General features: G+C 42.9%; 1 protein-coding gene across 2 annotated transcripts; it reads left to right on the forward strand.

Moving 5' to 3' along the window:
• Positions 1-948: 948 nt before the first annotated feature.
• On the forward strand, positions 949-21,529 carry LOC119151237 (alpha-1-antiproteinase 2-like). 2 transcript variants are annotated; one of them, XM_037394949.1, is made up of 5 exons: positions 949-1,053; positions 5,892-6,548; positions 7,548-7,818; positions 9,615-9,762; positions 19,762-21,529. In XM_037394949.1, exons 2-5 carry the CDS (start codon positions 5,909-5,911, stop codon positions 19,768-19,770), a joined length of 1,068 nt encoding a protein of 355 aa, XP_037250846.1. In that variant the 5' UTR covers positions 949-1,053; positions 5,892-5,908; the 3' UTR covers positions 19,771-21,529. The 2 variants fall into 2 exon arrangements, with proteins under 2 accessions (XP_037250846.1, XP_037250845.1); XM_037394948.1 differs by lacking the exon at positions 19,762-21,529 and adding an exon at positions 10,371-10,617.
• The last annotated feature ends 5,821 nt before the right edge of the window (positions 21,530-27,350 follow it).

Here is a 27,350-nt window from a genome sequence, read left to right on the forward strand (position 1 = left end):
TCCTGGATGGAAGGTATTCAGCTAGGCACTGACCTGTTCCAGTTCCTCTGTTTTTCCAGTTCCTTGGTTACACCCACATTAGCACAGTCCCTGTGGTTACCCTTCTATAGGTGCTGCAGAAGCACAGACTCCTGCGTGGAGTTTGGCTTTAAAGGGGGATCATGTAAAACACAGGTGGCCTGACCACATGGGTTCACCCCTGTGTGAAAGCAAGCTCTGGTGTACTGGCCTGACACTTCCTTGCCTGCATTTCAGCAATGCCTGCACCTTGTGTCAGCCCATGCTTGCAGAGCACAGGGCAACACTTTGTCCTTCAATTCATTGCTGCATGAGGTACAGGTGACACCAATTTGGCCAGGGTGTGCTGGGTACCATGACCTCCTGAGAGCCCAGCTCTGCTGTCAAGTAGCCAGCCCTATAGCAACCCTCAGCCACTATAAATATTAGTACTACTGCTTTAATTTTAAGTTTATTAGTGATGTTCCCAGAAATTGGCCCTTATTAATAGCAATGTAGATAATTAAGAAATAGTGGATCATTTAAAACAAATATGCCAGATAAAAGCTATTAAAAGTCTGGTGTAGAGGAAGCAAAATACCTCTGTGCAAAATACTAAGAAGAGATCTGGCTGCAGCATGCATCCAGCTGCCTTTTCCTTAGGCTCTTGCCTAGTATTATGTATGTTTTTAGTTTTACTCATTTCAGCACTTCTACTGCGTGAATTCATGCACTTTACAGAAGTTAATGATGCATGTGAAGTATTTCCTGGAGTGAGGGGCTGGATTCCCAGCAGGAGGATCTGCAGAAATGCAGGAAGACTCATGACTGTTGTAAGTAAAGTCAGGGTTTGACCATGTGTATATAGCAAAAATCAGGTGCCTTCCCCAAAAAATTGTCTTCACTGTTGCACCATTCCTAAAGTAATAACACTTGTCTGCCCTGGTTAATGTTTTCTAGAGGACGCTCTGCTTTCATAATGCTCTTTACAGTATAAATAAGAGAGGGAGCTGCAGGGTAGTCCTAGTGAATACAGCAGGATCCTTGGAAGCTACTGTAAGTAATTTTTTTGTTTCCTATAGAAACTTGAAAAATGTATCTTCTTGTTCCTTGCAATTGATTTTAAGTCTTTCCTAGGGTTGTATCTTATATTGAAGTCTGTTTTAGGAATTGTTCTAGTCATAAAGAAGCTTTTATTGGATCAGCTGGATATAAAGGACATAGGCATCACAGTTTATGCATGGAGTTGCCTGTACATTGTTATGTAGCTGACAGGAGGAGTAAGAATCTAAAAGCCAGGGTGGGGTGTCAGTTCCCTTGCAGGGAAGCAAGATGATCTCTGGAGCCAGCGTATCCTAAGCAATACCTAATGTATTGGCAGTTCGTTTTAAGTAATTCTTCTGATTTTTATATCCAAGGTCTACAAGAAATATCTTTGCTTAGGGAATGGAATATCTAAGGTCTGCTTCCCTTTCAGATGAGGCATCTCCCTGTTGCTCTAATCACCAGATTACAGGGCCATTGAAAGGGAAGGAGACAAAATTATGTTCTCCTCATGCTCAGGGGAGCTAAGATCACAGTGAGGCCAACATGTTCATGGAGCCAGAGACTGGGTAGTGGTCAGGTGCACACTTGAAAGTAGAAACTGTGAACCTGGTCTGGTCTATTCTTGGCACTGCTGCTGTTTTGAAAAGGGAAGAAAAGTTCCTTTGTCCCACCTGACTGCCCTAACCACTGCACTGGTTCTTTTTTATTTTCTTTTTTATCCTGTGGCCTCAAGGATGCTTCATCCCTGACTATGTGCAGTAATTCCAGTTCAACAGAAAATACTGATGGTAGAAGAGTGAGAGCTCATGTTCACCTCTTCCCAGGCAAAAGGAGGCCTAGAAGTGGGTGATGTCACTCTTGGAGGGTACACTTGCCAGGGGAGCTCTCCAATGTTAAGCTGTTTTACAGAAGATAGATGGCACTGGGAACAGCTCTGTGAACAGTCACATACATTTCTAAAGGATAGTGTAAACTTGGCTTCCTTATTTCTGCTGCAAAAGGAATTACTTTTAATGAAATAGTCACAGTGGTTGGATTCTCTGCAGAATCCAATGCCCTTGACTAGTGCTTGCAATCTTCCCAGGGGCCTCAGGCACAGAGACATTAAAACTCTGAATCACAAGAGTTATAAGCACCTAGCTGATCAGCCTGTAAAAGCCCTGGAGCATGTCCAGGCACATGCAATGAGGTACACAGAGATCTTTCTGGCTAGCCAGCAAAGCACATTTAAGTTTGTGGTGCTCCTGTGAGTAGGTGGTCCAAGACAGTAGGCTTCTGAGGTAATTTTTTCACACACAGATGTCAAGTCTTCCTTTTGTGACTTTTTTTGTGCGTTTAGGTGATTTGGTTTTGTTTGTTTAATTGTTTTATATGGCCCTGAGAAGCTGAGATTACTTCATCAGATACCACTGGGGGGGGGGGGGGGGGCGGCGGCGGTGGCGGCCGGGGCATGTCTTGGTGTACCTGGTGCTCTCCCAGTGAGCTTTCAGGAAACAGATTTCTTACATTTCCTCATTTAGAAGCAATCAGGAGGGAAGCAGCACCATCTGGTGAGCAAACAGCTTTCCTATATCAAGCTTGCATACGTTTTTGAGCAGTGCAAATTTTCATGTTGTCTGAAATGAGATTATCAGTGAGGACCCCTCATGGGAATAGCATAGGATGAATATTAATCTCCTGTACTATTACATGGTAATCTAAAGGCAGAAAACTTATTTCCAAATTGTTTCTCCAAATCATAGAGATAAAAATTAGCCCTAAAGTGGAAAAATTAGCTATACCCACAAAGAAACAGGCTCTGTCGGTCAGAAAACTTAGTCCAGCTCCCTTCCAGGTCTTCTTGCAGAATTATTCTAAGGTAACTTCAGCCAATCCCAGTTTTCTACATCTTCTTCCCAGAATATACTGTCCAAAATAAGTATTGCCATTCTGGGTTGCATGGTAGGGAAGATTGCGTAACAGGGAAGAGATAATACATTCAACAAGTGTCATTATGAAGTCTATTACAGATAAATTGCTTAAAGGAACACTGTCCTCCAGGTGTTGGCATGCTCTTGTGCCATTGTCTGGTTTGATTGAAACCTCTTCATGAAAGCAACCTTTTGAATACCACAAATATGTTGTCATTGCATAACATAGACAAAGAGAACAAAACAGGTTTCCTTCCAGGCTGTTCAACAAGTCAGTGTAGATTTGGAATTAGATTTTGAAGAGCTTTCCGCTTCTACTCCCATGTTCATGAACAAATTGTTTTTATTATATGAGTAAAGGTCTTAAAATGGAAGTTTCCTGCAAAAATAGTCCTTTCAGACAGGGAATTCACTGAGGTCTTTTTAGCACAGCGTCTCAGCTCTTTGCTTTTTAATAAATTGTTAGCAAATATGCTCAGTAAGAAAATCCCTCGATCATTAAGAACATATAAGAATCTGCATCTTCTGCTTCATACTGAAAGGATCTCTGTTGTCAATTTATCATTGGCTGATCACTTGCTAAACTAAAAGCCACAATAATATCAAATGGAAAAGTAAATATAAAGTATGAAATAACAATCACAAATCATATTCTAAAGGCTTACAGGATGCAAAGTCTATTATACATGTACCTTTACATTTCAAAGAAGGGCCTATTAGAGTGGGCCACTTCTTTATTCAAGGCTTAAACAACAAAAAAGACCTCTACAAACTGCAGCTAATGAGTCTTTTCTAATCTTATGATTTTAAAATCAACCATTATCAAGATTTTTGTGAGGGCTGAATCATGTGTCTTGACTGTTTGTGGTTGGCCAGTACTGAGTAACAGATGGATGATTCAGATTCAGACTGCATTTAATTATCTGTGAATTCAGAGCTGTAATAAAATGAAATTAATTCCATGAAAGTACATAAATTAACCATGAAATGCAAACATGTCATAACTACATAGAGCAAAGTATCAGGATAGGAAAAAACCTTCAGAAAACTGTAGCTGATATTTTACAGAATCCTTACAGCAAACCCATGCTATCTATATATCACATTAGCCATAATTGTGCGGCCAGGTCAGTTAAAATCTATGTCTATTTTGCTTTCCAAATAAACACAAATTGACAGTTGAATGTGTATATAGAAAAGTCTATCTATCTGCTGTATTTTATAATAAATATTAATGTGATGAGATAGGGAGCAGGTGATGACTTATATTTAAAATGAAATGTTTTATTCTTTGGTATTCGTGTTATTCTTAATAAATTATGACTGCAGCTGAGTAAATAGTTCACAGTGAATAATTTATCCAGAAGCGGCTTCTGAATCGCCCTGCTGGATATGTGGGGATAGATTAGGCTTAGCTCTCTTGCTTTTGTTCGGGAGTTGGTTTCTTTTCAAAGTCTGACTAATACATTGGCTCACTGATAGCGCTTTCAAACATTCAGAACTGGAGCTCTTAATGTTGAGTTACAAGTAGCTAGATATATTGAGAAGTATCATTTCAATGTCAAAATCTGAGAAGGCCAAGCTATAATTTAAAACTACTGTGCACAGTAATTGAAAATATAGTTACCAAGAACCCTTATGGTTCTTCCATTTGTCAGTAACACAGTAGATGTTATAGCAAATAGGCCTGCTTTTTAGAAATACTTATATCAAACATGTAAATGTTTGAATATTTGATTATAGCTCAAAAATGTTTTGTTGTTCTTATGCATGTCTAACTGTAACTGCATAGTCAACTAATAATACAAATTCCTCCCTCTGATGTTATGGAGAAAGCAGGACCATGAGCGTAGCACTTTCTGACAACAGGCTCTCAAGTTGAATCACACCAGAGCAGAAAGGTGCAATTGGTTTAATATGTCTTTCTTTGCACAATTTTTAGGAAATCTGGCTTATCTCCGCAAATTCTTTGCAAGTCTGTCACAGTTTCTTTGCCCTAGATTTCTCCTCAGAAATGGGGATCACTGGGATACTCATATCCACATTTCCAAGGTCCCTCTGTAAGAGCTTATACAGCGCAGAGTGTCAGCTCTGCAAAGGAATGCAGCTACCACAGCCAAGCATTAACAGGCTGATAAATGTATCGCCCTTTGACCAGTAGAGCATCTGATAAAAATAAGGCCTTTTTTTTGTTAATGACATCGACTTCTGCTGCTGTGCTGAAAATGAACCCACTCCAATGGTTCAGTTTCTCTATTAAGAGACAACATATTACTTCAGGTTCTTACTTATTTATTTAAAGTGTTAATCACTTTTATTCAGTAAGAAAGAGCACCTATTCCTTAGAGATATAGGGCTTTATATTCTATTTGCTACTGAAAAACAGCTGCCATCATTTGTCCTGTCTTGAAATAGGGTGCCTTACCAACCTGACCAAAAGTTTATTTAAAGATTTCCTTCATGCCTGTTTGCTCAAATTCTGTTTGTATGTAGCTACTGATTGCTGCCCACTTGCATGGATTTCCTCTTCCTCCCTTTAGTCACAAACCATCCAGACTTCTCCTATGAAGCACTTTGCAGGAATTGTCTTAGACCATTAGTGACAAAAACATGGTAGTATCACAACCTTCCAGTGATTAGCCATAGTGTGTTTTCTGATGGGATATGTTCCACTCTCTGGCATGCTGAGGTTGCTGTGTATTCACCTAATCCACGCTGAATTTTGCCTGCACAGGTGTTTAAGTTGAGGGTGGTAGGAAGAATTGGCAGAGACTTGCCAGGAGGCCAAGGGGATGGGGGTGGGGAATAATAAAAATCTGCCAAGAGCTGAAAACAAAAGAAAGAGTTAAGATTTCTTATTCACTGGAAATGACAGAATAACTATTTCTACTTAATTAATTTACTTATGTTAGTAATAGTTTCTTCTTTGTTCCATAGGATTTTAATACAAGAAGATGAAGACCACATTCTACATGAGTTTGCTTCTGGCTGGGCTTCATGCTGTTGCCCATGGTCAGCTCCTACCCAGCCACCACAATGGACATGATACAAATGAACATATACACCATGCACATGAAGCAGTTGCTTGCCTCAAACTGGTGCCAAACAATGCTGACTTTGCATTTCAGTTTTTTAAAGAGATTACACTGGAGGCACCTAATAAGAACATTTTCTTCTCTCCTGTAAGCATCTCCACTGCATTTGCAATGCTGGCCCTAGGGGCTAGATCAACCACTCAGACTCAGATCCTGGAAGGACTCACCTTCAACCTTACAGAGATTCAGGAGAAAGAGATACAGGAAGGCTTCCACAACCTCATCCACATGCTGAGCCATCCTGAGGGCGGGGTCCAGCTCAACATGGGGAATGCCATCTTTCTAACAGAGAAGCTGAAACCTCTAAAAAAATTTTTAGATGATGCTAAAGCTCTGTATCAGCTGGAGGCTTTTACCACTGACTTCAATAATCCCATGGAGGCTGAGAAGCAGATCAATGATTATATAGAGAGGAAAACACATGGGAAAATTGCTGATTTGGTCAAGGACATGGATCCACAGACTGTAATGCTTCTGGCTACCTTTGTTTTCTTTAAAGGTAAGTCCTCTAGGACTTGCATTCACGTTATTCATTCTTATCAATAGATCTAATGTCAGCTACCTCATTTGAAATTTGGTCTGGGGGAAATTTCAAATGCTCTTTGCTGGGTCAGAAGAGCCCCTAATGGCATACTGGAGGTGGTGGAGAGGTGGCAGGACCCTGCTTGGCACGAGGAGGCAGCCAGGGGCCACACAGGCTTGGTTCTTTTTGTGGCAGCTGCAGGACCTCTGATCCAAGCCGCAGCTTCCTGTGCAGCCCGAGCTCACTTTCATAGTTTAGCCATAACTGATGATTGCCCCATGTTCTTCCAATTTTCAGTGAAGGAGCTGAGATGCACGCATGACCTAATCCTTTTAATACCTCTCTTTAAAAGTATGCATGATTCAATGGCCTAATTTACTACATACTCTTTTTTTTATTTTTCTATCAGAATCCTTTATGTATAGACACTAACATATTTATATATGGAAGAAGCCAGGGATGAACAGGAGAGGACATTTCAAGGAACAAATTTGAAACATGGTGCATTTCTGATGCAAAATAGGTGGTGTGCTCTTCAGCCTGACATAACAACACTGAGAGATGAAATCCTGCATTAATTTTGTCTACAAATTGAGGCTTATGATTAGAGTCAACAGAAATGAAATGCATACAGTACATGAGAACACACGATGTCAAGTAAGCCCTTAAATGACAGCTTACAGAAAGGCCACGTAGATCACCTAAACAGAAAAGTAGTGGTAGGTATGAAGAAAATGCCTAATTAGTTCATTAACTAGCATCTGAAAAAATAAAGTGAAATTTAAATCTAATGCACTCTTTTGACCAGGTAAAAGATATTTGCCTTCCTGTGATACACATTTTAAAATATTATATTTGAAAATTCTGAATTTAACAAATGGACCAATAGGTGAATATTATTACTAGTTACCTAAAATACAGTTTATGATGGGATGAGGCACGGATATTCAGTTGTATTCTCCCTCTCTCTATCAGGCAGCTGGGAAAAGCCTTTTAAACCAGAGCATACCGAAGAAAGGGAGTTCTTTGTGGATCCTGAAATGACTGTGAAAGTCCCTATGATGCACCAGACAGGCAGATTCGACCTCTATTTTGATGAGGAGCTGTCATGCACAGTGGTACGTCTTCATTATAATGGGAGTGCTACGGCATTTCTGGTTCTGCCAGCAAAAGGGAAAATGAAGCAGTTAGAGGAAACTCTGGTCAAGGAAACCGTCCAGGAATGGTCAGAACATCTCTTCCAGAGGTAATCTTCTGCCAGTCAGCTGCAGCAGCACCTAGATTTATAGTCTTTTTTACTTTTTTTGGGAATGCAAACACTATGAATTTGCTGGTTCTGGGAACTGAGTGGGTTATTTTTGGCTTGTGCATCCTAGCTGTAAATATCTTGCAGCTGGCTGGTATTTAACTATTCTTTTGTTGATGCCTACATGACTTGCTGCTTTCCTCACTAGAGTGGAGACCATCCTGATGGGCTCCCAGGAGTCCCGAATAGCAAGCCTCAACCGACACTTCTAAAACAGTCCATTGTCTGAGTGGGAAGGTGGAAATTCTAAGGCAGATCTCCCATACTGAGGTTTCAGCCAATATGTTTTACCTCTTATATGTCACTGAACACAGCATGAGTCAGACATATGTACTAAACCTTAAATAAACTATAAACAGTTTGTAGTAATGCTTACATACTTAACATGTCCTACACAAATATATTCCTTACAAGAACCATTGCAGCACACAGTGGTTGTTAGAACAGGCTGGTGATTAATTGCAGGTGTGCTGATTTTCTGACATTTTGGTTTTAAAACTGTAAGAATCTAATGAGGTTCTGTTGTAGCTCCTACCATTGACACTAACATCAGCTGACATGTTTTACAACTTTCTTTGTCTCGGAGGGAAGAGCTCTTAGCACCAGTAGATGAGTAATATCAAGTTAATGTGTGCCTAATACCAAGCTCAGCCCTGACTCACAAGTAATAAGGCTGTGCAGTTCACAGCCACGATTCTTGGTGCATCATTATAGAAATACCAGCACAGTTAATAAAAACATAGTGGGTAACAAACTGGTTATGAACTATTAATGTGATACCTCAAATATGAAAAATACAAATATATAATTCTCAGCTGCAAAATCAGCAAAAATCCTTATCTAAATGAATTCTTGGTTCAAGTGCCTTCAAGGTCAACACAGGAATAAGCTCTTTACGGGAGATGTTGTGAGAACTGGATGGTAGTTTCAGATCTATTATTATCTTGATGCCAGTGCTAATACACTTGGTCCCATCTTCTAGAGCACTGGACACTATCAGATAAAGGCTACAGCTGTGTGGTTTGGTTCCTATTTGTTTTGCTATTCAAGCCAGGCTGTCTTTGAGTGAGACAGCAAAAGACTTGAGCTACCTAAAGGGAACCATTGCAGCAGGTGACTTGGAGGCTCTGAGGATCCTTAGACAGTACATGAAGAGAAATCCAACAGAAAGCACACTATGCAGGAGCTGCCTACAGATAGCTCGTAGTTAAAGGCAAACTCTATCACAGCCAACCCACAGGAAGAAGATTAGAGGATAGGGGTGTCCAAAGGTGCAGGCAGCAGGGCACAGACCTTCCCTGGAGCCATACCAAACGCCACAGTTATGCCAAAAACGCTGCTTCACTTTCAAAGTGCTGGGGTTTGTTACACTTGTCCCCAGGCAGACCTTGTCTGTGCCCCACTTCAGGTCTTCACCTGCTTGCGCAGCATGGGCTGTCACCTCTGCACCTTGTCTTCTCTAGCTGTGAAGAGGGGATCTTGTTACTGTCCTCCTTTGCAGACCACTCTCAGATTTGCTGAAGCAGAATACCAGATAGGTAGTATTAGTAGCAGTAGTAGTAAGAATCATAGTGCTTGTGTCACCATCAGCATCAGCAACTGAATTAGTGCTTATTGTATACTCAGGGTCTAAGCCACTGGGGTTTGACACTCATGGGAATTACAGAGCTTTCTCACCATCATTTACGTTGGTGAGGATATTTCACTACCTTCTGTGTTTCTCTTCTACATAACAGCTTGGTGAGCCTCTACTTCCCCAAATTTTCTATTTCTGGGAGCTACGAAATAACGAACACTCTTAGCAAGATGGGAATTGTGGATGTGTTCAGTGACCAGGCAGATCTCTCTGGCATCACTGGCACCCCAGACCTGAAGGTTTCTAAAGTAAGTCCATGGCTGTTGGCCCTCTCCTTTCTTTCACAAACATGCAGGAAAACACCTCTGTGGTAGCATCCAGAAACACCAGCTAAATTTGGCTCCCAGCTTGCCTGCAGCTGGGCTCACCCTGGCCTCAGCTAGTAAGCTTACAAGAAGAGTTTGGCCCTCAGTGACAGTGGAGATCAGATCACTTTGCTGCACACCTGTTTTTTCCAAGACTGGTATTGGCCAAGATTTCCTGGACAGTATCTGAAACATGAGAGGACCCAGCTCCTTGACAGGAGCCAGTAACACTCCTGGGCACACCACAGCCTGTCCTCCTACCCTAGAGACTCAGTTTTAGAGATAGAAACTCTTACAAGTGGAGCCTCCATCCTTCATCCAATCTTTGGGACAGAGGAAAAATAGCCTGGGACTTTTTTTTTAGGACATTTCTGTATCTCCATCACTCTGCTTATTTAGAGCAGCCATGACTACAACACAGCTCACATCTCTGCGGCTTCTACTCACTTTGCAATGGATCCTTCAAAACAGTGCTGCTTTAAATGGGGTCTGATTCATCTCCCAGGTGGCTGCTGTCTGCCCAGAATGACTGTCTGTTCTCTTCTTCTTAGGTTGTTCATAAGGCTGCTCTGGATGTTGATGAGAGAGGTACTGAGGCAGCAGCAGGAACTGCTGCTGAAATACTGACACTGTCTATTCATCCAACCATTGAATTCAACCGTCCTTTCCTCATGCTGATTTTTGATAGAGATACAAACAGTACACTCTTCATAGGAAAAATAGTTAACCCAACTATCACTAGTTGAAGTGACATGAATTCTGCTTGCTATTGCTGATTAAAGATGATGTGAAACTGCATGATGTGAGTTATTTCCATTTGTACCAGCCTAGTATATAGTTTCTTAGCAAGAGTTGTCATTCTATGCCATTTACCAAAACCTGCTGGTATTGATCGAGACACTTGCTTAAAAGGAAACAAGGAAAATGTTTTAAATTGAGCTAGCAAAGAATGACTTTTTTACTTGACTGAAAGCCAAGGGAAGACCTAAGACTTGCCAGCATTCAGAGAGAGACATCTGTATTACAACAGAAGACTCTTGCTTAATATGTGGTTGTCAGCCAGAATAGCAGGTAAAATGATTAACACTCTTGCAAACAAAGCAGAAGTGGTTGTAATTTGCCATAAGTAAGTAAACAAGAGATGGGAAGAGTTGAATCAACAATGCAGGGTCACGAGAAACAGAAGCTTCTAGTGGAGGGCAGCACTGGGAATGTGAAAAGCTGTCTTCAACAGAGAAAGAAATCTGCTTTCTCCACCAGAAACATTCTGTCATTTTTACTATTAATCTAGCAGCAAATCTTCCTGAGTTTCTTGCAACTCAAAACAGAGCAGAAGGATCAAATCTGCTCTTGAACCCAAAGACTTTTCAACTACATAATGCCAATTTGAAAGACTTAGCTAGCCCTTGCAAGCAGCTGACTGCTCACACATGTAACCATCAGTGGTCAGAAGGAGGAGGTAGTTGGATGGACAGGCGAGGTATTTGGATGGTAATTACACAAGCATACTGTCAGCTGAGATTTGTGGAAAACATATAATGATGGTCTAGAAAATTGTAGATATTTCAAGTGCTGTCCTCTTTACATCCAAAAAAGTAGGTAGGGAGCACCCAATAAGCAGATTGCCTGAACCAGGGGGTGGCTTGAGGGCTGGCTGGTGACTGCTTTCAACAGACCTGCCTTGGCAACAGGTACCAGAAAGAGCACAGTTGCCCCTTTCTTCCCTACAGTTGTGGGTTTTTTAAGGCGATGAAATGGTGGCATGGCATGGGAATCACACTGGGAGCAGTCAAACAGCTTGGAAAGCTAACACAGCCTCAGCAAGGTCTTGTGTGCCCTCTCTGAAATAAAATCATACCTGCTTTTAATGAGTCTGGTGCCAAGGGCTGTCTCCCCTTTCACAGCCAAAAGGAAAGCCTCCTTTCTGCTCTGTCTTCATAGTAAATGTTCCTGTTAACTCTTATATGTGGTGCTTGATGGTGTTTTTTGACTAAAGCATTTTGATGACAGGCATTGATGGCAGGGCTCCCAGTGAAAGAGATGCATGTGCACTACATCATCTTCCTGGCTCCTTCCTGCACTCACCTCCATCTGCTTGGGTGGCTTTGTGGCCTGACATCCACACAGGGATATAATTCATAAGGTACCCTGTCTGACTGTGCAGGTTTCTTGTCCTCCTGAAATATGACTGCACAGTGCAGCATCAATAGGGTCAGTCTTAGCCAGCATCACTCCTACTGTCAACTACTGTTCAAGAACGGGTATTCAGCCTGTAAACATTAGGGATGAGAGAGCTCACAGAGCTGAGATCCTTCGCTATGCATTGAATTCCCTAGAGTAGCACCAATTTGCACCAGTTGAAAAACTGACATAATTGATTTTAGTAGAGTGATCCTCATTTTACATCAAGAAATGTGGAAGAAACAGAGGTCCCAGATGCACAGTGCTGTAGGAGGGCGGTGCAGGGGCAGACATGCTGCCATGCAGAACTGTCACTCCACAGCTTGTGCTTCCCCTCTATACAATTTCCATGTGTTTGCAAAATGTGTTGGAGAGGTTGCAGGGACAGCGAATGATGCGGTACCTGTGTGCCAGCCATGGGAGACAGAGCGGTGGTGATGAGGGGTGTCTGCCATTCCCGCAGGGGATTTCCTGCCAATGTCAAGATCGGCATCCAGGAGCTGTCTGCCAGACTTGCTTTATCAGGCAATAGCTCCTGGTGTATTGATATCGTGCTGTGATTTTCCACTGCAGGATTTGCCAGAGACAGTGTGGAAGAAGAGGCAGGCACCACACTTAGCACAAAAGAGCAGCAGACAGCTTGCTCCCTGCCTACGTCCATGCTGCGCTATGCCATTTGTTTTGTGGCCCATTCTCAGCTCTCCCCCCCACATCCACCGAGTCCTACTCCCCTAAACCTGCTCTCGTCGCTGCAACACCAAACAGATTTTCCCTATTACGCTTGCTCTTCGTGTTTCCTCTCTGCACCAGATCTTTTTCACAGCCTCCCACTCTCCCTCCTGCAGACTAACATTTTACCTCTCCCACCCACTGGCGCCGTTTGTTCATGCGGGCGGTGGACGCTGCTGGCTCGGCTGTGTTGCCTGCTCCACCAGCAGGTCCTGCTCTCCTCCTTCCCAAGAAATGGAGGGCGTGAGGCAACAGGGTTCCTTGCCTCCCACAGACCACCTCAAGGGCATAGCACAGCCGGGAAGGCTGGGCAGAAAGGCAGGGCTGCAGGTCACTGAGCTATTTCTGTTCAGGCCGGTGGGTGATATGTGGATATAAATGAGCCAAAGGCTCACCTTGGGAGCAATTAACGACCAGGTTCATTAGCTGTCGACACAGCTATAGAGTGTGGGGATGTGATTCACAGCTGTGCTTGTGGTGATCCCAGGTTTGGGCACCCTGGGTGTCCTCTGGCCAGGCAGAAACCCCTGTCTCACTGACTGCACCCGGGCTATGCCATCGGCTGTAGCCCAGCAGCCTCCACGTGCTCCACGGACAACGTCACCAGGCTGCAACGGCCTCCCTGGCTCACACACTGTTTCTGGAAGGAGGCACTTGGGGTATGTTTTACTCTTTTCTCACTATCATCCAAGGCTGTACCTGGAGGAAGGGAACCAAAACTCCCCTCACTTCCCCCCCCCCCCCCCCACATCCCTCAGCCCCGCTACAAAGACAAGTCAAGGGGGAATCTCACATTTACACTTCAGGCAGGTGTAGTCTGACATCTCTTGTTCAGCATGGAGACAGACATGGGTCAGCATAGCCTTTAGCTTTGCAAATACAGCAGAGTTGTTGCTTGTCACACAGCTACCTGCCTTGTGTTAAACTGGCAGCACAGGCCTCAGGTCTCTGCACTTGTCAGGCTTTGCTTGGACTTGTCCTAGCCTGCCTGGTTGTTTTTTTTTTTTTAGCTTCTTTGTTTGTTACAGTAATTATCCAGCAATCAGGTACTATTACCTGATTTTCTGAAATTGTTCCTTAGCTTTATATGATTGTATGGTATAACATTTACATAGTTACACATCTAGATATTTCTGTAACTAGGAGATATTAAGTAGTTATTCTTAAAGTGAAGTTGTCTATGGCCCTAGTATGAAAAATGAAGGAGTACAGGCATGGCAGGATGATAGCAGGGGACTGAAGAGTAGAGGCACAGGATGATATTGGAGGCTTCAGGGCTATACCAGCTTGCAGTGCTCAGTTACTGGTCATCAAAGGACAGCAGCCTTGCAAGCTGGGTAAAACCAGTTTGAGGGATAACAGAGACTGAGTACCCAGTGTGTGTAAACCACAGCACAGGTAGTAAACTCACACGTAGTGTGGACCTGTGAACCAATGAAGGAAGAGCAAGGGGTAGAGCACACCAGCGAATGTATAAAAATGACCCCAGGCAGGCTCCAGAGCACAGAGGTTGCATCCACCACCATTGTACTCCCCCCAGCAAGGGTGCAGGATGCTGCCATCCTGCCGCCTCCTTCCCTTAGGGCTGAAGCCATCAACCTGAGGAACCAGTGGGCCAGAGAAAGGGTGAGCATAACACCAGAGAATGGGGAAGATACTAAAAAGTTTGTGTGTACTAATTTTAACAACACATAATCTGAATTGTAAGTCTCAGTATTGTAACCAGACTAACAATTCTTGGTTAAGACTGTTAAGATTTTAAATATTCTGCTGATAAATTCTTATCTTTGCATACAAGGCATGGGTTTTTTCACCATAACAGGATTTTGAGTATAAGAAATCCGTGGTAATTCAAGCCACCTACTCTGTTAACTGGGTGCAAAAAAACTGGTAATACTGAGTGCCCTGCACACCTGGGTAGAGCCAAAGCCCCATTGCTTTCTTGCTTGCTGTATGTGATATGAAAATACCCACACAGTGCAAGGTAATCTCTGAAATGAGTGGAGCAGCATGACCAAAGCCTCAGCTGTTCAAGAAGAGACAGTCCTGCCAGAACATGGTGTTCCCCTGACCAAAACTCAAGGTAGGGGCTGTTTCAGGCCACAGATGTGAACAAGGATGGCTAGTATCTCACTTGCTCTCTGTCATCGTAATTACTGCAGGATGTCAGAGACACTGAGCAAGACCCCAGGGCTGGGGAAAATGGGAGCTTTCAATGAGGAGGCACCAGCACCCACTACCCCACAACTGTCTACAGCTTCTCTCTGTTAAGAGACACCTGGAGGGCTGCCACACCAGATGCAATGATGTATCAGTGACAACAGACCTGTCCAACTTGTCGTCTTTGGCAAAAGGGGAAGGCAGCGGGTGAGCAGCCCCAGGGTGCACTGAGGCTGTGGCACCAAAAGTCCCTGTTTCAGCAGTAAGTCAGAGGATGTCAGCACCCATGGGAAAGCACAGAACATGGTGCACGCAGCAGCACAGCCATGGGAGGATGATCCCAGAGATTTCTGAGAAGGGAAGGGGGGCAGAAATATGCAAGAGACTCACAAGTAGACACATGCTGTGTCTGGAAAAGGAATGGTAAAGCTACCCCGGATGCCAGCTTTTGTGGTGTTTAGAGCAGAAGCAGGAGTAAATCGTGGGTTTACCCAAAAGGCAGTGTTTTAGCACAAGATCAGCTTCACAGGGTGATACGAGTGTCCCAGAGGTCCCTTCTCCCAGTGCCTAGGTGATGGCACATACAGAACTGACGTTTTGGGAAAAAAACATCCCTTCAAAACCCACCCCTTTGCAGTCAGTCACTGAACTCGTCCGGCTGCCGAGCATTTAAAACCTTGTGGACCAATATGGGACAAAAGGCAAAAAGATGGTGCAAGAAGAGGAAGAGGGATTCAAGGCAATGAGACAGACCTGGGAGGCAGCCATGTCCCCATCCTCCTTCAATGATCTTTGCCTAGCCTTCCCTCCCCACAGGTCCCCTGCCATGTGTCAGACCCCAGGACTTCCAGCTCTTCCCCACAGCTGGGCAGCAAGACCGTAGGGAAGACTGGTGCAGGGCCAGCCACATCACTGAGGGACAAGATCTGGGTGGCCACAGGTCAGAGACCCTCGCCACCCCCGCTCCCTCTGGGTGCAAGGGGCAGCCCAGGCAGGAGGCTGTGACCCACAGCCCAGGGACCTTCTGGGTCACCACTCCAGGGCTAACAGGCTCCCCTCCGCTCTGCTGAGGTGGTCAGAGGAAGCCTGTCCCATGGACAATACTTAAAACCTCTTTGTTAGTCTGGAAATAGAGGAAAGCAGGACAAAAGCGTTAGTATGTCTCCTTTTTCTTTGCTTCCTTACCTGATGTACTGATACTCTGTTATTCAGTCACTAGACATTTAGCAACTTGACCAAAAGCACCTTTTTTTTTTTTTTTTCACAGATAGCCATAAGAAATAAGATTTCATCATTATTTATTCTGTCTTATCTTCAGTGACTAATCCAGGCAGCTACAGATTGGTGGAAGGCATCAGCATGCCTCTACCACTGACAAGGGACAGCAGCTCACCAAGAGGAGGTGAAATCACAGCTGAAAGCTCTAGTAGGTAATTTTCTTCACGGTTACATGGAAAAACTATTTAAAAACAAATGTTCCCAGCTGTAAATGACTGTGACTGTCCTCCTGTGACAGCTACTCAGAAGTTGCTGTGGCAAACCGCCCGTGTGCTCATTCACATGTGTCAAAATCACGGCTCCCAGAGCACCCAGCCTCTAACCAGAACTGACATCAAAACATACGGTTCTGTTGGTGCTGGGGCACTGATAACAGCCAGCAGTTTTAAGGACAGCTTGTTGCAGGCCAGGTGCAACATGGTTGTGTGGGTTATTGCTTGAAGGAGACCAGTGTGAGAATCTGATTGTTTGTGACCACTCTCCAGTCGATCTGAGCATATGAATGTCACAGCCTGATCTAGTTCTATCCATTATTTTATATCCCTGGGTGTGCTATGGTTTTTTACACAGAGAAGCTATCTGCCTGCTAAATGATGCAGCTGAGAGATTATCAGACTACCTAGTGTGTTGAAATAGCTGGCTTCAAAGCAAGGGAGATAACTGTTTAACTAAGGTAACATGTTTGGCCACAGATAAAAGCCTAGCATGACTTAATATTTGTATACCAGCCAAAACTTTAACAAAAAGCTTTAGCAATATATGCTAGAGGGATTTATTTTTCATATATTCTCAAAATATATCTTGAGTTCTTCATACAGTAGTGAGGAAAAGAGACACTTTCTGGAGTGGCCTTGCAGTGGAAATGAGCTCAGCCTGTCACGCTGGGCAGTGAGGGTAATGCTGTCCCACGTAGCCCCCCAGCATCAGCTGGGGAAGCCTGGCTGACTCAGCAGTCTTCCCAAACTGGCAGATCTCATGTGCATTTTTCTTCATGAAGTCAGCTTCCTCTGGTCTCAGAAGAAAAACTTTCTAATGATTCCAGATTTTAGCGAAACACAAATCCAAAGTTCAAGAAACAAAGTATGTGTTTAATTTGGCAGCTGCAGAAAAGCTCAGCCTTCCACGTTAGCATGGGAGGTTAGCTCGGTCTGCTTCTGCTCCTGGCCACCAGGACCAGCAGTGCTGGGGCAAAGCCTGGATACGTACAAGGCCACTTGGGATGAGAAACCAAGGGTATCCTTACGGTGAGGGCTGAGGATAAACAGGAGCTCTGGTGGAAGAAGCCACAGGGCTGCTGCTCCCAGCCTCGCTGCCAACAGGAGGACCACTGGCCATGATGCAAGAGCCCCAGTGTCACCCTTCCCATGCCCCTGCCTGTGCTGTCCTTCCCTGGGTAGCACAGACAGGGACTGCAGGGGAAAGAAGAGATCTCCATGAAGCTGGAAGTCTGAAGTCAGGAGCATAACTGTGTTTGCTGCCGCATTGAGGGCGCAATCTGCCCCACAGAAGAAATACCGGCATCCAAATGTCCCTTCTAACCTGATACAAGCAAACCCCATATTTTTAGGATATGACAAATGGGATCACCATACCATTGCAGAATCAAAATTAGACACTTCAAGACATTTTGTTTCAGCTTAGTTCTGCCTACTATGTGTATCATATTGTAACCAATGCAGATTGCATTGACCAACACAGGGCGTATATATCTCAGTGGTTCCTTAAGCGCTTCAGGAAGATGTGAGCCTCACACCCCAAGACCATTCAACAAGGTAGTACAAAATCTGGACATTTTCTAGATTATTGGGAGACTGTGATGACAGCGCTTTATAACAGAGATTTTGTCCCAGCTCAAATGTATTACTGTTGAGATTACGGAATGCGTACAGGTTCTAGGACCCTGTGCCCTCCTGCCTGCTCCCCCACTGCTGAGCCGTGCTGGTGCTGCTTGACATGCTAGGAAGGCCTCCTTGGGTGCTGTGCTCCATCAAGGCATACTTTCTTCTCAGCTTCCTTCTGCAGACCTGCTCTTAGACTGACAGAAATTTGCTACCATTCCTGAGCAAACCCTCCTAACGGGCACCAGGACATTGGCCAGATCCTGCCAGCTCTGCACCTGTTTGCCCTGACGTTCTGGCATTTAGCTATGTTCATTGTCATCTCTCCTACAGATTCACACACAAATGCACACGCACACACACACACTCATCTTTGCTGTATGTTTTGGGATCACAAAAGTGTTAACCGCTCGTATAATTAAACCAAATGACTCTATAGGAGATTGTGGCTAAGACACTCTCAATGCACAGTAGAGATTTTGTGAGAAAATGCTTTGCTAGTTTATACCTTTGTTTTCCAGTCTCTCAGAGTAAACTTAAGATAACCTTCATGTTTGCATTGCAGCAAGCACGCTGATTTTGCATACTTCTTCCACCCCATGCCTTATCACTTGATTTTAAACTAGGAGATAAAACTCTGGGCAAAGACTCCATTGCACAGCTTATTTTTCTTTCCAGCAGAACTGAAACAGAGAAGAGGCACTGACATTTCACCAGTGCTTAGGACCAAATTTCAGCCTGGCTTCCACTTTTGCTTTTGCGACCTCCTTTGTTAGAACTTGTTTGCTTGCAGGCTTTTCAGTATCATTGTGCAGACTGGCCTCAACATCTGCATCTATCATATCTACGTGAACTAGATGTGTTGTTACCAACATGAACTGCAGCATGTGCAATCGATTACTAAATTGGTCCTTGCCTGAGCAAGGCCTGTTAAACCCACAGCTTGCTCAGTGAAGTAATACAGTTACGTCATTACACAACTGCTTCATACAGAGACTGTTTATCGCACTTCCCCTGAGCAGCACGAGCTATACTGCTATAGGCCCAGCTGTATTCATTATCATTGCTCCTACAGAGGGGTTCTCAGTGGCTCAGCTCTCAGTGAGAACTCAGAACCCATGACACCATGTCCGGGCTGGGCACACCTAGGGTAAGAGCTGTGAGTCAGGTAAGTGTGGGAGTCACACAGACACAGGGTGGGCAATATACCTATTCCTGTGGTGCTAGCTAGCAGTGGAAGCAGTGAGTTTTGCAAGGCTTCACATGTTGAATTTTGGCCAAAAAGGCAGAAACAGTTGCACTGATTTCCAAAAATTATATTTGATGAACAATTCCACCTTCATATTAAAATAGTATGCACACAAGAACAGGTTTCTGCTATGATCCAAAGGATTAGTTTAAAGCAAAATACTTTTAGAGTGAAAATATTCTGTACAAAACTTTTTGTTCTGGCATAAGACATCCTTTTAAATTTGTCATCTGGCAAAGAGTTTAAGCTCAACCAAGAAGTCATGCTGGAATGAAAGTCCACATAAGGATTTAGGGTAGTAACACTTTCCTGTCACAGTTCTACTGCTTTATTTCCTCATGTAGACAGCCCTGTGTCAGGTAAATTTTACTGATACAATGATAAAACATACCCACACTGAAAAAGACTGTTAATTTCCCTCTCTTTATTATTGTAATGGTTTGTAACTTATAGGTTTCTTTCTTCAGATGAAATACATGAGTTCTCTATTTTTCATGTTCTCTTTAGGGCTTCTGATATGGCTGCTAGCAGACATCCCTCCTCTGCAGCCCATGTTACACATTACCTGGGAAGAACAATTTGATCTGGTACACAACAGCAGGAGGCTGAGCATCTAAGCACGTTTGTCACATGCAGTCCATGTTACTCATACACAAGCCTAAGAAGGAGTTGAGACCTGATGTTTGGAACATGTTAGAAGTGAAGACAGTTGCTTATACAGTCCAGCCTGTATGGAGTACAGACAAGGTGGATTATCACTGGGTCTGACCTACCACAGGTATCAAAGTAGGTCCAATGACTATATTCTTTCTATAGAAAGAGACTGCAGAGCAACTTAGTGTCCAAGCTTAGGTCTCCCAATGCATGTTACGAATGTGATGTGCCTAAGCTGTAAGATAACTAAGGTCAAGCTGAAGATATGAGTTTGGGTGACAAGTGTATGAACCATGATGCTAAAGACTAAAGCCTGTTCTCAAGCGCTCTCTTGATACACAGTCCTCAACTTCATGCTATTACTGCACTGGTGTTCCCAAGAGCACTTGTTTTCCTCTTGGTCAGAGAGCAGTCTTGTTAAATATAGCCACTTGCTTAATAAAAATGTAGTTGAAATATCATATTCACCCTACGTTTATCTTCTACTAAATAGACATGTTGGCTGACAAGAAGTCTCACCACAGGACTGGCTGTCCTTTAGAATGACAATGACTGGAACTTGAAGACACCACTGCTGACTGAAGAACGGGTGGTGAACGGTAATTTAAACCTCCTGTCAATGCAAATGCTTCCATGCTCGTTACAATGCCAAGAAGAAAAATGAATACCCCCATCAAAGACAAATTATATGATGCAGAAATGTCACATTCATTCTATAATCAGCTACTGACCAAGGTTACCATCATTCAGTATGGAGTGACTTCAGTGGGATCCAAAAATTGTTTCATTATACAGGGAGCAAAATAGGTGCTTTCAATCAAAAATGACTAAGAAGGAAACACTGAAGATACTCGATGAGGCCTTCTGGGAGGTAAGAAGGATGTCCTCGATGTGTTTAGCGACTTATTCTGATCTGGCCACAGAGCCAGGAAGTGTCTGAAGTAAAACTGCTCCCATGCTGGACACACCACTCTCTGTAAAGGCATATATAATACCATGTATTACAGGCTTTCAAATGCTTCAGTTTGGCACAAAATCCTGACTGTAGGAGAGCGGGAATCTTTCCAAGAAAAGGCATATAGAGCAGTGCTGATATGGTGCTTATGGCTGTAGCACAGAAAAGCAGGACTTACAGCTGAATCTTCAGAGAGGCTCTGACAGTGAAGGTGCTTTAAGTTGGTCCATGGTCCACAGTCCACATCCTGTGGGAACACAACTTTCTACTCCAAGTGAGTCAGTGTCCAAAGAGACTGCTTTGCCAACACCAAACACGTGGCAAAATGCTGTCACTAGCCAAGTCACAAACCTTGCATGGCCAGTTATGCTTCATGACCTGATGAAATCTGAAGCCAGGTTTTGAGCATCTCCAAGGAAGGTTACTATTTCTGAGCACTGTTCAGTAAAGTCCCAGCTTCCTGCCATCTTGCTTGTCTTCCTTTTTTCTCCCCTCCTTCCAGCTGCCCTATCACCCTCTAGGTATGGATACTTTCATAAAAACTGCTCAGCAAGAACGTATCTCACTACTCTTTTCTATCCAGCAAGTGAATGTTATGATTTCATTTTCCTCCAACACATCGATGGGCCTAACTTACCAGCATAAAAATAAACAGGCAAAAGCAAACCTGTGCACTTTTTTTGGGGTATATAAAAATAGTTATCTGTCCTACAGATTCAGTGAAACCTGGTTTCCATAGCTGCTCTGGTGTGGATTCTCTGATGTCTAGCAGACAAACTCACCAGCTCCTCCCACAGTGCTGGCTGAAGAAGTGTCTCTGTCCTAGATCAGGCCATTCAATTTCATGAAATTTGTATGAATTTGGTATGTTTCAGACCTTTATAATTTTTTCAGATTGGATGCCAGAAGAGAATACATTCAAAATATATAAAATGGAATGGAGAGAAGGGGGGAGAGAGAGAGAATGAGACAGAGAAAGTATAACCAAAATTTCCTTAAAAAAAAACAAGCTGAAAATTCACTGTGTCACAGTTGCAAAGTTGGATGGCACTTTAGCCAGAAAATACCAGGAACCAGGAAGACCAACAAAATGCTGTAGTGGTCTAAAGGAAACCTCTCAAAAGAACTATAAACTTTTCCCCTGGTTCCCATCAGGAGTGAGAGAGATTCATGCATTTGCTCCATTTCCCAAATCATTTTGCTAACTTAAATGTTATTCTCACTAGCAATGTATATGCATCCTTAAAAAGTTCCGTTTCAAAGACGAGTAAGGTTGCTAAGTGACATTAGCACTTAAATCAAGGAAATGAATAATTAACACCTCACATCTGGCACTGCCCACATATTAAACACAATATTCTTATGAAACATAAAACAGTCTTTGAGTCCCCACACAGCTCATAGACAGGGGTTGCTGTCCCATTTAACTGTTTCACTGTCTAAATATTTTTCCTTAAGGGAAAGAAACAATGAAAATATTAGTTACAAATTTTCAACTGATAGTGGATTTTTAGTATGTCTGTTTCTTGAAGACATTATATGTATGATCAAGTGATAGACACAAGTATCCAGTGTCTCTGGCCTTACATTTGAGACTGATCATTATGGATGTCTCTTGTATCTAGCAGTGTGTAACGTACTATCCTTGTAACTCAAACTCACAAGAACTATGCTGTTGCTATATCGCAGCTTTATGCAGAGTATTAAGAAAATGTTCGTGTCTCCTTAAAGATTTGTTTATCTGCCCTTGCTTCTCCACTTTAGCTTTATTGTTTTCAGGTAAACTCAGGGATTGCCTTTAAAAGGGACTGGTCCCAAAACTAGCATGCAGAATTTAATAGAAGCACACAGATACTGACTTGTCCCATTGAAGAACAGGTAAAGTGCTGAAGCAGCCTAAAGACATCAAGTCCTGTATGAAAACAAACCCTTATTTAAATGCTTTGTGAAAGCACAGCCAGGCAGATACATACTTTCTCTAGGAAGAAGAATTCCTTTTGACTACCCACCACATGCAGCCTACAGGAAGCTCACACTCAAGCCATCAGAACTAGTACCAGACCTGTAGTAGGTTACTGGATTGACATCCATGTTTAAAAGGAAAACAAACAAACAAACAAAAACAAACAAACAAAAAAACCCAACAACCCCACAATGCAGAGCTCTTTGCCAGCCACTCTGGACAATGTGGATAACGCTACCTGGCACACGTTTGGTACTTAGTAAACCTCAGCACATTTCACAAGTGCAGGAGGGCATCTTTTGCTTGTCTTTTAGAGAGGCCAAAGTGCAAAGATTTCTTCATTACATCAGGCCAGACAAAGACTGCAGGTCACAGGAACTCAACTTGATTATTACAGCAGTAAGGAGATGCCTGCACAGTGCACATAAACATGGAATTTGCATAAGGAATAGTGGGAAAATGCCATATTTGAAGTTCAGGCGATCAGAAATCATCAATGTTAAAATTTTCTGCCACTCTAAAGATGCAATAGTAAGGTTGGGGTATTTTTTTTCCCCTTAGACATACCAGTCTTTTTTATTAGACACTTTGTAATTCCTGCCTTTAAACTTGATTTTTTAGGGGAATTTAGAATAAAAATGCACTGGCATATCACATCTACTGGAGAAACTTTCAGACGCCTTCCCAGCAAAACAGAAATATCTTTCAGTGCTGTTTTTTTTAGATTTGTGTCTCCTGCCTGCTGAAGTCCTGCCTCACGATAAAAACTTTGTACAGCACAGAGAAGGGCAGATGTCCAAACACACAACATTGTCTTTCTTCCCATCAGAGAAACAGAGGTTTGGATGACACCTGCTGGCTCCGGGGGACTAGGCAAACAGCAGCTTGTCCATTCCTGTATGTAACAATGCGGGGCAAAAAAGTTATCAAGAATGAAGATGTTCCTGTGCTGTGAGTCAGAGGATCACAGGAAACAAGGGTGGGAGTGACTTAAAAATGTCATTTACTCGGTGGGAGTGACTTAAAAAGGTCGCTTACTCCATCTCCTGGAATAAAGCAGGATTCATGCTACTTCCACCATACCTCCTGGATGATTGTTTTACCTGTTACTGAAAACTGACAGTACTTCTCTTGACACAAATATACTTCAGTGTTGCAGCATTTTTGCTTCCCTATAAAAGCTTCCATAGTAGACTGTCCTATTAACAGATAATTATAAATTCATTTCTGTGTTCAAGGACAAATAGTGCTTGACTGTGAAGCTGAAAATGTTAAGGAGATAATTCAGCCCTATGATATGAAATACTGCAGCTTTACTGCTTTGTCCATCTTGTACAGTAACGCACCCATCCCACCCCAGGTGAGAAGCAGGAATATATACCTTCTAAAGATGCTTTCACTACAGGAATCCTCCCATATGAACAGCTGCATAGGCCTAGCTCTCTACGAAATGGGTTGGGCTTATAAAAAGTGTAGGTGTGGAGCCATTAGGGTGTTTGCATCCAGCTGATTTCAATTATAACTTGGACTCTGAGTGGGAGAAACAGCAGCAGCCACCTTGATGAATCATCTTGTTGACAAACTAAATTATGTTCAAGAGATTGTACAGAGAGCTGGTTTATACCTGTTAGAGCATGTTCATTTATGTGTTATGAGTAATTTCACAGTGAGACTTCAGAAGAAATATAGATCTTTGAAAATTATTTCTGTATCTCCTGCGCTACTCCTGGTACACTGGTATTTTGCTTAGTCTAAGAAAAGCAGAAGAGTTTAGATAACATTGAGCCCAAATATTGTCCTAAATTAACAATTTTTACCCTAATTCTTCTCATCAGACTCCAGCCTGGACAGTATTTTTGACTAACCTCAACTAGCTCCATCAAGACAGATGTAAATACCCTGTGTCTGCCCTTGAGAAACCAAATGGGTATCCACTAGCTGAGGACAGAAATTTGCAGGGGCTTGAGTGAAATGTATCTATTTTTGGTTACTACCTTTTTTGAGCAAGGCAAGAAAGTAGGTTCCAGAAAATCTCTTACTAGGAACCTGGTACAGATGCACTTAATTAAATCACCAGTTTCCTTCCTGGAACTGGTATCATGCCCATCATATCTCACAGCCCACCTGGAAGCTCAGCTATGGTCAAGTTACAAACATCACCAAAATGGGTCACAGCATGTGAAACAGGGGCTATTGCTGTACCAAGCAGCTTGTGACTAGAAGCAACCACAGTTAGCACAGGGAACCTAAACCCAAACCCCCCCAAATATTAAGATGACTGGTCACTCCATGGTCACTGAATATTTCCTAAAACAGACTGGCGAAAGTAAGTAAAAGGAAAAGCAGCCACCAAAGCAGAGGTGTTGCCAGCCCCACAAGAAGAACTGCAAAAGGATGAAAGGGCCTTATAACAGAAACCCTCTGAATACTTGGAACAAGCAACTGAGCCTGCAGTATCTACCCCCAGGTACTCAAGAGTCACAGGGCCTTTGACAAACAGATTGGTGAGGACCTGGAGTACATAATCACTGCCAAGTTTTGCGGAGCTGTATATGCATCCAGAATCGCTTTGCCTGTTAATGAACAGACAGTCTTTAGCTCAGCTGCTTACGTACCAGTCGCTTATTGCCCAGCCTCAGCACTGTCCTGGCACAAGCTCCCAGCAGAGACGCAACTGGGCAGCAACACACGTGTACTGCCCTTGTTTGTTCTGTTCTCAGGGACAGTTTTGTCTTAACTGTGGAAAAGTGCAATTTTGCCAGTGTGACACACCAGCAATCCTCTCCCAGTAAATCACTCTGTGGATACGTATAGTTTGGCAGGGTTACCCATATGCTGTGTGGTGTTTTACCGCTCAGAAAGCTCTGTTGAATCCAAGGGGTGACTGACAATATAAATAGTAGTTGGTGGGAGGAATATGTTACTCACAATAGTGTGTAGAGGATACTCTCAGGAAGGTATTACCCAGCATGAAAAACTAGCAAGGCCTTTGTGAATAACTAGAGAGGAAGACAATTCCCTCAGATCTCTGTACACAGCCAATACATCTCATAGCAGCCTCCTTTTTCTTCCAGGTAAAATAGGATTGATGTGGGTTTTGTGGTCCAGAAAAGATTTAACTGGAAGACTCAAAGACTTTAAGATTTCTTCAAACCCTTATTTTTCCTACCACCTATGAGCAAGACTTCAGCTTTTGAATATTAACTATCAATATTGTTGCTTCCTAACTCAGGCAGGGCTTTCAGCGGTCACCATGCGTGTCAGGGTCCTGGTGCAAGGGCTAGGAAGAGGCTTGGTTGCTACTGTCATTGCAAATAACATCGCTAATTTTGCTGAGCACAAAAGCTGGGTATGGTTTTGTGTGCGGCAGGTTTTCCTTGTATTGTCATCTTGGGTCGCAACCACAGTAGTGCAGCCTCCAGAAGACAAATGGATTCAGAAGCAATCACAGTAATACAGCTTTGTTTGACCATCAGATGCAAATTTCTTCCATATAATGAGAAGACATTTGAATTTCAAATCCAACTGAATTAACCACAAATAAATATAGACTAAGAAGAAGAAAAAAATGTCCAGTCATCTGGACAGAGAACTCAAGTTCTGGAGTCACTGGGGCATTCACGGTGGAGCTTTTTACATTTAGGAGATAGACCACATGATGTTAGGGCAGGGCCTTCCGTCAGTAACTCTGTCTTATATTCCTGCGTTCTTTAATACAATACCTGCACTTGGGGTCTACTATGACCAGGATTGTTTCTAAAAGGAAGAACATTTTAAAATAATTGAAACCAAGGAAGAATTTAGGTACCTAGAGCCTGCAACTCTTCATGACCCCCCCTGTTGAACTTCTTAAGAGCATAAAAGCTGCAGGTGTCCTCCAGTAATGTGTCCCTGTGACGTGGATACAAACCTGGTTAGACCATGGAGAGGCTACATTCAGGTCTTAAGCACTTCTTAATCAAATCTTATACCTTGTAAGCAAACACTGTTGTCACCTTTATATAAGTAATAATCAGCAGCAACAATGCCCTTCTGCACAGAGTCCTGGATGCCCAATTTCTTTATGGACTTTCTAAAATTTCATCCTTTGCTCTGACAATGCCTCCACTTAGACTGCGTATAATAATATATCATAATATATTATAAGTTGAAAAGTAGAGACTAGTCCCCTTATCTCAACTTTTAAGGCTAAATTATTTTTCTTCTACAATTTAAGTCAGAACAAAATGTTCTGTTTCATTTGCGAGTATTTTAAGAATTTAGGAACATGAGGGAAAGATAGGTAGTTCCATGTTTATATTTTATTTGGAATTAGGCCAATGATCAAAATAGTTACGAGTTTAGATCATGCCTACACCACAGAAATTGCTGAGTAAACTATCTGTCTTAAAAAACATGCCTTGCCCAACTAAAAATACTCAAGACCCAAAACTGGCCTGTCAAATCTGTCCAAGCAAGACAAACTGAAAATTCAAAAAGGTTATTTTTGCTTCCCATAGCTCTGTACAACTTTTGCAGGAATGT

Source organism: Falco rusticolus, chromosome 7, assembly GCF_015220075.1.
Source record: "Falco rusticolus isolate bFalRus1 chromosome 7, bFalRus1.pri, whole genome shotgun sequence".
NCBI lineage: Eukaryota > Metazoa > Chordata > Aves > Falconiformes > Falconidae > Falco > Falco rusticolus.